This window comes from Polistes dominula, unplaced genomic scaffold (genome assembly GCF_049000335.1).
Source record: "Polistes dominula isolate Pdom_NZ unplaced genomic scaffold, Pdom_raw_medaka contig_27, whole genome shotgun sequence".
In the NCBI taxonomy this organism is placed as follows: Eukaryota; Metazoa; Arthropoda; class Insecta; order Hymenoptera; family Vespidae; genus Polistes; species Polistes dominula.
This window is the reverse complement of record NW_028300906.1, coordinates 904,484-914,656: the sequence shown is the minus strand read 5'-3', so window position 1 is coordinate 914,656 and position 10,173 is coordinate 904,484. Positions and strand designations below refer to the sequence as shown.

Here is a 10,173-nt window from a genome sequence, read left to right as displayed (position 1 = left end):
TTACAATAAAAGAAAAAAAATATTTAAATCTTTTAAGGAGGATTTTATTGATTTCGTTATTTTAATAATTATCATTTTATCAATAGTTACCAATTGTTGGTCATCCAGTCGATAATAAAGAAATTCATTATATCTAACGTCCAGTCGATAATAAAGAAATTCACTTTATCTAACGTCCAGTTGATAATAAAGAAATTTACTTTATCTTTTTTTTATTTTTTTCAGTTTATAAAATGGCAAAAGAGATAACTTTTGACAGCTATCTATATAATACTTTGCACAATACTTAATTCCTAGGAAAATTGTTACAATAATTTATAATTATTTACACAGTAATTTTCAATAATTTACAAAGCTGATTAAAATAACTAAAAAAAAATAAATAAAGATAGACATATTTAAACGATAAAATTAATAACATTATAAATGATGTCAAATGTTAACTCATGATTTCAATTAAAAATTAAATCTTTGTAATTTTGTAACAAATAATAATTCGATACTCGGCAACAAGTGGTCGTCCTAACAACCGTTAATCTATCAGCACGTTCGAAATTAGCTTTAACGATCTCGTAATATCTTCCATCGCTAAAAACACACACAAAAAACAAGAAATATATATATATTTATTTATATCTTTATTTTATTATTCATATTAACTATATTCTTTCGTACCTTAAAACCAAACATTTGAGTTTGATGCATTTGACTCGCAAAATGTCAATAGCTTTTTGACTCTTATCGGAAAATCTTAAATTTTCTGGATCCCAACGTAGCTCGAGTCTTTCCAAATTTGGACAATTATTTGCAATTCCATCCATTAGCTGGTCTACGTGAATATTAACACCAAGTCTTTCATTTGTACCCATTACGAGAATTCTATAATCAATGTATTCATTCGTGAGTTTATATATTTGAACGTGTTACAAAATTTGATTAACTTATCATAGTTTATATATATTAATATTGAAAGGAATAAAACGTTACTTGGCATTAGTAAGAATAGGTAAAACACTTTGCCATAGTTGATCAGTTATATGTGGCATCCCAGCCAATGAAATACCCCAAAGTTGATGACCATGTCTCGACAAGAATTTGTGTAAAGCATCGTCAGTTAAATTGTCCGAACTGTCCAAGTTCAAAGCAATCAAATTTCGTGGATTACCGGATTCTACCCATGCTTTCAACACGCTGTCATTGAACCCATTTAATTGGCCAGCACTGAGAAAACGAAGACCAGGGATTCTGGTCAGCATATCGATCAAACATTCAGTTGATAAATCTGTTGCCGTTATGTCAAATTCTTGGATACTGGACTTCTCCCATTCGACCTGCATAACGTAATCGCTTTGTAGATCTGAAAATACGATCAATCTTGATGATAATTAACAAATGATCTGTATAACAACGTTCTAATGCAAAATGTCATTTACGTGTTGACCAGTTTGATTATCTGAGAAGATAATCATGTAAATCTGGAACTGGATCATTAATAATCCGTGTGATCTGCGTGGATTGTTTTTATTAGTTGCTTGTTTTGGTAAAGCGAGAAAAAATCATTCCCATTATTTGGGAAGATTAATTTGATGTGTGTTCTGTTATGAATTGTATGAATTTTCGTATTTTAATTGAAAGTTTTATTATATTATATATATTTATGTTGTAATATTATAATATATTAATTTAATTAATATTAATATTAAATTATATATATAGATATATTCAACCCAACTTTACAGCCATGTGTTGTGACTTAGTCTACAATTTTACCTTATCCATTCACCCAATTAAAAATTGTAATTATTGAACAATCGTATAATGGACAAATGCAAAAGAAGATTATGTAACATTTAGTACAGTTAGTCACAATTGGGTTGTAACTTTTCAACATTAACATTCAAATATAAAACATAATAATACACTAGTGTGAATATTTTCTTACTTGTCCCTTGCATAAGAAGACATTTTAATCTTCTGCTACGTTGGAATAGTGTTTTCATGGTTGAACCAGTGACCTTGGCACAAAAATTCACTGCCAGACATTCTAATTGTATGCAATTTGATGAAAATGCATCTATATGGGAATCATCGACGAAATTGATACCGTATAAATTGATCACTCGTAAATTAGGTGTTGCTGATTTTAATTTGTGAACGTTTATCACCTCGTAAATTTCTTCTTCCTCTTCCTCAATTTTTTCATAAGTTCCTATCGAATTTATTTAATAAATTCAATTAATTGCAATAAAAGTTTCATATAAAAAAAATAATAATATAATAAAAAAAGTGAAAGTGTAACAACGTTACCAATCAAATGAAGGATTTCTAAGCCATTGATGAAATTATAAATTTTTCTCATGAAACCTTCCATAAATATGACTTCTGACAAACATATGCACATGTATTTGAGTTTAGTCGGGAATGCTTGCATCTCTGAGAAATCATGAAGTTGCATGGCAGTGGAAAAATCAAGAAGCATGTGAGTCAAATTTGGACACTTGTTTGCTAATTCGTGTAAAACGGTGTGAGTTATCAATTCGATCGGTAACTCGATGTATCTCAATGATGCACCAAAACGTACACTGTCAATTTATTATAATAAATATTTTCATGAAAAATTTAAACAACCAATCGATAGGGATTAGGAAACAACAAAATAAATATAGAAAAATATTATTCCTATTTTAACATTAGATATACCAGACCAGTCATTTTGATCAACCATTTTAATACATAATTTCTACTTACATGTAACATTTGAGTTCTGTAAATAATTATTATTAAGCGTTTTGTTATTTACAAATATCTATAAATCAATTTATCTATTAAAATGATTATTGTTAAACATTTTTTGTTATTTTTGACTAGTTTGGTAGAAATAGGTATACTGAACATGGTGGTATATCTAGTGTTAATATTTGGCATCGTACAACAAATTTATATTACGTCAAACTGTAAATTGTTTCAATGATGAAATAATATTAGATTTGTTCTCTCTAACCTTATTAATTGAAGTAAACTTTCGAGTGATCCAACATGGAGTCCACTGATTTCCGGTCTCAACGATACGTGCTTCCAAAGACGCGTGTCATAAGCAATTTGACGCCATTTTTTACAAACCCTTGCGACCTTGCATATCTCACGATGTGACAAATAACTGAAGATATTTAATATCACCTTGTCTGGCAGTTTTTCTATTGTCTAAAAAGACAAAAAAAAAATCAAGAAAAAGAGAACAAACATTATGTAAGAAGATGAAATATTTTCAAATGCAAATCAACTATTTTATAGTTTTAAATTAATTGTTATAATTTATGAAATATTAAAAGTCTCTAAAAAGATATAATAATTAAAAAAAAAGAAAAATTTGTGCTTGTCGAGAAAAATAATAGTCGTTTAAAAATGTCTATTTAATTTTCATAGAACAACAATTAATTTTGTTAAACATTGCGTTAACAACTTACGGTGGCTGCAAAACGACTTTTAATAACACCACCTTCGGAAACGAACATCTGAGACGTTTCCACAGCGATCTGACCCCATACATCTACACCTCCTAGATCCATGGTGATATATTTTTTTGTTTTATAATAAACAAAAAAAATTAAAAAAAAATACAAAACCTCGACTGTACTCTTTCTCTCTCTCTCTCTCTCTCTCTCTCTCTCTAACTCTCTAACTCAATTGTTTAATTAATTAACTTAACAAAAATTATCAACGTTTATTTTTTTATATCTTCTCCTACTACTTTTTTTCTTATTTATTTCAAGTTCAATGTCACAAAATTACACTTAACGTTGAGTAATTCGAAATAGATTTTTTTTGTTGTTGGTGGAGGGGTGTATACGTGTGTGTGGTGTGTGTATGTGTTGTGTTTGTGTGTGTGGTGTACGTAAGAATATTTCTTTTTATCGTGGAAATGTTGTTGTTTTGATTAAATTGTCACACGATCAAAGCCTATAGAAAATAAAACAAAGGGGGGAACAACAAAAAAAAAAAATATATATATATATATATATAAATAATCGAAAATGAGCACAAAATTGTTGATGGAGAAAAAAAATCGTGGCGGGGGAGAAACTCGCGATTCGCGTTTCGCAGAAATCACAAGTCGCAGTCTTCACTGGCCTTTTAATCGGATCGCGCATGCGCGTTGTCCTAAATATAAGACACTACTAGAGTCTCGGTTCCACTTTATTTTAGAATCCATTACCTGTTACCATCGTTTTAACGTGCCAACGTTCTTCTTTCTCTCTGTTTAACAATTTATTCCGACATTTTCTAATTTTCTTTTTCTTTTTTTCTTTTAATTTGTTAATAATAAGAAGAAGAAGAAGAAGAAAAAAATCAAATAAACTTCAGTCACTGAATTATCATCCAATGCCAAATGATCGTGCAAATTTACGAGTCCTATTGTATGACAAAATGTGATGACGTTTTTACTGTTATGTTGTATATTTTATGATTTTCTTTTTTTTTTTTTTTTTTGTATATTTCTCAACGATCATAATTCATAAATATGAAGTATATTATGTACTATCAATATGAAATTTTCATTTGGGGGAATTAATTGTTGATAAATAATTGAATAGAACAAACGTTACTGATAGAACGTGAGAGGCATACAAATAGTTGGCTAGATTTCAACAAACTGTACCCAGCTTTTATTGGAATGTCGACAATTTAATAATATCTCAATTAATATTTAATTACAATAATTCAAAGTAAAATTTGTAATTCATAAATTTGTAGATGATGTAGGGTATGAGGAGTTTTGTAGATTATTTTAAAAATCAATTTTTTTTTTTTTTTGGTTTAACTGAATGAAACACTATTTAGGATAATATATTTTTTCAATTGCGAAACTACAATCTTAAATGTGAGTTTAATAAATTAATAAAAGAAGGATTAGTCGGATTTTTTAGATTAAAAACTTTTAACTAAGTTGTTATTATATTATATATATTGTTAAGACAATATATATATATATAATAATAAATATATATATAATAAAAATATATATATATATTGTATATAATATTTATATTGTAATATAATATATTATTATAATTATATAATATATATATTATAATTATATAATATGTATTATAATTATATAGTATATATTATAATTATATATATATTATTAAAATTATAATATATAATATAATATATATTATATATATAAAATATATATATATACAATCTATATATATTACTAATACATAATAATACAAAACATTTATAAAGCTATGTATATATATATATAATATTATGTTAGGTAAACCCTTAAAAGTGCATGACACAATACATTCGAACGGTTTCCTTATTTTCCAATACAATTTTGTATTAAATTCATTCCAATTTGTTCTTTATACATCGATTTTATGATCTATACTTTTAATCGTGAAGAACATCGCCATTTTGAAATGAAAAATAAAATGGAAGATACACTTTTAACCTAGAAATTTGATTCGAATTTCATCAATTTATGATACATCGAATAATTAATAATAACGATGATAATAAATTGAATAAATAAATATTAAATATATAAATTATATTGATAAATATGTTGAGTAATTTTTGAGATAATTATATTTATCGATCTGTTTTTATTTTTTATCGAATAAAAAAAAGTAAATGAAGGTGATGCTTAAGAATGACTGTTCGAACTTCATTTGAACTTGACATGAACTTCACTCGAACTTTATTTCCTTTTTTTTTTTTTAACCATTCTACCTAAATAATATAATTTATTTTATAATTATAATATAATTAAATATTTGCAGAATAATAATATAATACAATAAACCCCATACAGTAAAATAAAATAATAAAATAATTCAAAATATTATATAAATAACAAATAAAATCTAATAATAAAAATATTATTGCAATAACAATTAATAATACATAATATAACATAATAAAATCCTGACATATCCTAATTAATAAATAAACAAAAAAAAACAACCTAACAAACCAAAAAAAAAAGAAAAAGAAATTTGCCCCAACAAATTTGCAAAACTTCTTAAGTTCCTTTCGCTATTTTTTACTATTTTATTTTTATTATTATTATTATTATTATTTATTATTATTATTATTTTATTATATTTCTATTATATTTATTTTTATATTTTATTTATTTATTTTTTTCTTTATATACCCCTTAGGGTTTCACTCGTTATTTGCACCAATCGCTGCGTAACGAGCTAACGCATTATATTTTATTTACATTTATTATTATTTTATATTTTATTTTATTATTATTATTTGATTTAAATGAAAAACAAATGTTATTAAAATTTACCTTTATTGATGGTTTAAATCTACGTATACTAAGTCCAAGATCTTCTCTGGATATAGCACTGGTAGCATGTTCAAAGTTCAAACGTGTCCAAGTACTCATTTTTGTACAAACAATTTCATGAATTAATTGAATACATGAAATGATTTTTTTTTTTTCAAAGTTTTCAACAGTTGAATAGAAAAACTATTAAATCGAAACAATGTTCTTGACCGATCTAAGAGAGTGAACAAATCCAACTGTGAAGAGTCTACTTTAATTAGTTATAAATAAAGACAAGAGTGAGCTGAACACATACAATATAACCTATGTGTGCATGTACCACTCGTGTGTGCCAGAATAGATAGCTCTTATTGACATTTTCAAAAGGGACATCATCGATAAATACATTTTAGTTTCTAACAGGAAATTAATAAGTAAAAGAGAGATAGAGAATATCTGTTTAAAAACGTGCCGATAAATGTACCAACATTTTTGACCAATGACGATCAACGTGCTTGCCAAAAGATGACTCTTAACATTCCTGGACAATTTATGTCTTTATGCGAATGCACGTGTTTGTGTATATATATATATATGTGTGTGCGTACGTTTTGTAAGGAATTTGCATGATCAAAAACATTTCACTATTAATCAATAAATAAATTTAATATTATTGTATTTTATATTGTGAAATATTATATAATATCAAATTAGTAATAATATAATAATAATATAATAATATATTAAATAATATATTAATAAATATTATAATATATATGGTGTCATATAGAATTACCGGTTAAACAATTTTGATTATAAGTTCTGAGACTTTGAATATAATCTAGTAAAATAATGAAAAGATTTTTGATACAATTGTTTATTTGTTTCTCTCACCGTGTTAGAACGTTTGATTATTTTCTCTTTTCCATCCTCCTCGAAACAATTGAGTTGTTGTAATGCCGCTTCTACACTTAGGACATTCCAATTGGACATTCTTCGTATATCCATCGATGACACGCACGCGTTGAGTTTGATTAAAAAAAAATTAAATATTAAAACGAAAGTATGAAAGTATAGAAAAAAAGAAGTAATAAATTATAGTTAATCGTATGTTTAATTATTTATCATCCGAATGATTTTCTTATTTTTGTGTCACTTTGATTAATTAATAAATATATATATATATATATATATATATATATATATGTTTATAGTTATTAAATAAATAAATGTTTTTTGTCAAATATTCTTAGGCACTGATTATAAATTTGATGAAAATTTTCTTTTTAATCTAACACAAATATTATAAATAACAACAACAACAACAACAAAATGAAATTTGTTTGGAATTTTTGTAAATGTCCTTATTCCTCAAATTTTGATCTCTCTCTTTTTTTTCTTTCTTTTTTTTTTCTTTTGATAATTCAATATGAACAAAATGTTGTCGCGACTGAAACAGAAGTGGTGGACCTACTCGGTCATCCTGACATTAACTCGTACTAATCGAATTTAAGTAAGCTCCTGTGCCTGTTAACCGACAGTTCGTAGAGGAGAAAAATGTAACTAAAATAATCTCGAAAGTTTCTCTGCTTACTCGAAATAGAATGACTGGAGTGGCTGTGTATGATGCCATGTGGGAGTTGTACAGCCAGTAGAGGGCAATCCCAACATAAACTCAAAAACTATTTCAACTGTGTCGAAAAAAACTATATTTTCCAAAAGGGTTTATACGTTAATCTTCGAAAACATCGAATTTTATATCTCATACCTTCTATTTCTACCTCTCACGTTTCTATTAAATTCTTTTTATTTAATTAAACCGCTCAATTTTCATATGCTGCGTCCGCCATTGTTATTTCATGCCGGTATATTTTTGTTTCTTTTTTTTTTTTTTTTTACGTCTAACATGACATCATATTTAAAAGAATATTAATATTTTCTTATAGGAGAAATACACACGTAAATGATTTGATTTTTATTTGATTTATTTTATGAAATAATTATTAATTGATACTCTATTCGTTGTAATAGAAAAAATAGTAAGTAAAAAAAATTGTATTTGGATTAGAAGAAAATGATGATAAAAGTCAAGATAAAAATGAGATAAAGATTACAAAGTTATATATTTTTATTCAAGTTTTATTAGATTGTTAATTAAATCAGAAATTAGGAAGAATTAAGGAAATATATTTCTATACTACAGGTGGTTTAAACTACTTGTTCGAGAATCAAACCCGAGTGTTTTGGCTTGAAGCCACTTAGAACTTGATTAATTAGTTCCGCCCATTGCACGGATGAACAAAAAGTACAAACTTCTAATCCTTTTTTTATGTCCAAAAGATGGAATTATGAATTAGTATCAAAGCTCGGTAATGAAGAACTCTATCAAAGTTGATAGATATTATCGTTTCCTATATTAACGACGTTACTGATAAGTTACCGACAGTCGGTATTAAACATTCTAATAAAAATCTGTAATTTTTTTGTAAATCGACTCTTCGATCAAATTATGAAATCAATTAAATCATTTGTTAAATTGGATATTTTACTCGACAATACTAACGTGTCATTGTTATATAACGCATACTTAAAAACATTGTTAAATGTTTAAATAACATTTTTATACGGTATAAATGTTTAACTTGAAATACTTGCAAAAGAAAATAATAAATCGTATCTAATAAATTTCTTTTGTTTCCCTAGTTGTTTTCGCGAAGAATTATGATATCCATATCTTTGTTTCTTTAGGAATGTAAATTTATTCTTAGTAAATGTAAATTTGCTATTGTTATATCCTAGCTTATTTGAAAGAAGATAATGAATATATATATGTATATAATCAATACACATATGTATCTTTCCGATAAAAAATATTGATATTAAAACAAAAAAAAAGGTACATGTTTTTTATATTCTTATCGTTCGCGAATAACACCAAAATAACAAGAGAAAGTGTACGTCGATTATTATCGATAATGATAATGATAAATATTTTGCAGATCACATTTTTCTGGAAAATACTTTATTGAAAGAAATACATTCGACGACGACAACGAAAAAAGAAATAAATGAATAAAGAAAGAAGAGAAAGAAAAGAGAGAAAGAGAGAGAGAGAGAGAGAAACAATTAATCATGAATTGTTTTCATAGTTCATATGGTTAAGGATCCATTGCGCCTGTCTCGAAATCTTCGATTAAAAAAAGAAAAAGATCTTATCTATCGGAGTTGTTCGAGTGTAACAACGTAAGATAAAATTTATCTTCCGATAAATTCGAACGAATAAAAGAGACAGACCATTTGTGGTGTAAGAAGGATGTGATGACATTAATCCGAGAACAAGAGGAAGATGGGAAAAGAAGATATAATCGGATATCGGTTAGGGTTGTCCGTTAACGAAGACAAAAGTAATCGTATAGTCGCGATTATCGTGTCGCACAGCGTTCATTTAGTACGCTAAAGCGGGTTTTTTTTTAAATATTTTTCATTTTTATTATTTCAATTTTCTTTTCTTTGACTAGTTTTTTTGTTTTTAAGTGCCAAAAATATACATATACATATCTATATGTGTCGATACTAGGAGAATAACCGAATAAAACTGAAACAATAACGGCAAGAGAATAACAAGAAGAAGAAGTACGCAATTACAGAAGCATACAACTACTACAATAAAACAGTAGAGAACCAGTAGAGTAGCAGTGGTAGCAGTCAAAGTAGTTCTGCAACGGCAGCAGCGCCACTCTATCGATTTCTTTCATAAACGGTCGTAGTACTTATAGTAGGAATAGCAACAAAAAAAAACATAAAAAGAAAACTCTATACTATTATTTCCCTCCTTTTTCTTTTACGCCGCTTATTGGCCTCCCACTTCCCCCTCTTTTCCT

General features: G+C 26.7%; 1 protein-coding gene across 5 annotated transcripts; it reads right to left on the bottom strand.

Annotated features, from left to right (window-relative positions):
* Positions 1–175: 175 nt before the first annotated feature.
* FipoQ (F-box/LRR-repeat protein FipoQ) lies at positions 176–7,785 on the bottom strand. Of its 5 annotated transcripts, none has more exons than XM_089179616.1 (8): positions 7,767–7,785; positions 7,187–7,286; positions 3,002–3,201; positions 2,308–2,582; positions 1,943–2,209; positions 988–1,357; positions 676–879; positions 176–588 (listed from the first exon to the last, which is right to left on the bottom strand). In XM_089179616.1, exons 1-8 carry the CDS (start codon positions 7,772–7,774, stop codon positions 453–455), a joined length of 1,560 nt encoding a protein of 519 aa, XP_089035742.1. In that variant the 5' UTR covers positions 7,775–7,785; the 3' UTR covers positions 176–452. The 5 variants fall into 5 exon arrangements, with proteins under 5 accessions (XP_089035742.1, XP_089035743.1, XP_015183830.1 ...); XM_089179617.1 differs by lacking the exon at positions 7,767–7,785 and adding an exon at positions 7,550–7,759; XM_015328344.2 differs by lacking the exon at positions 7,767–7,785 and having other exon boundaries at positions 7,187–7,759.
* Positions 7,786–10,173: the final 2,388 nt, after the last annotated feature.

What these genes read in the sequence shown, in the direction of transcription:
- FipoQ (XM_015328344.2), bottom strand. Translation starts at nt 7,300, where the DNA reads ATGGATATACGAAGAATGTCCAATTGGAATGTCCTAAGTGTAGAAGCG. An exon ending in AGTTTACTTCAATTAATAAG is followed by an intron (nt 2,583 to 3,001) that starts GTTAGAGAGAAC and finishes ATAAATTGACAG; the next exon opens with TGTACGTTTTGGTGCATCAT. An exon ending in CCTATTCTTACTAATGCCAA is followed by an intron (nt 880 to 987) that starts GTAACGTTTTAT and finishes CATTGATTATAG; the next exon opens with AATTCTCGTAATGGGTACAA.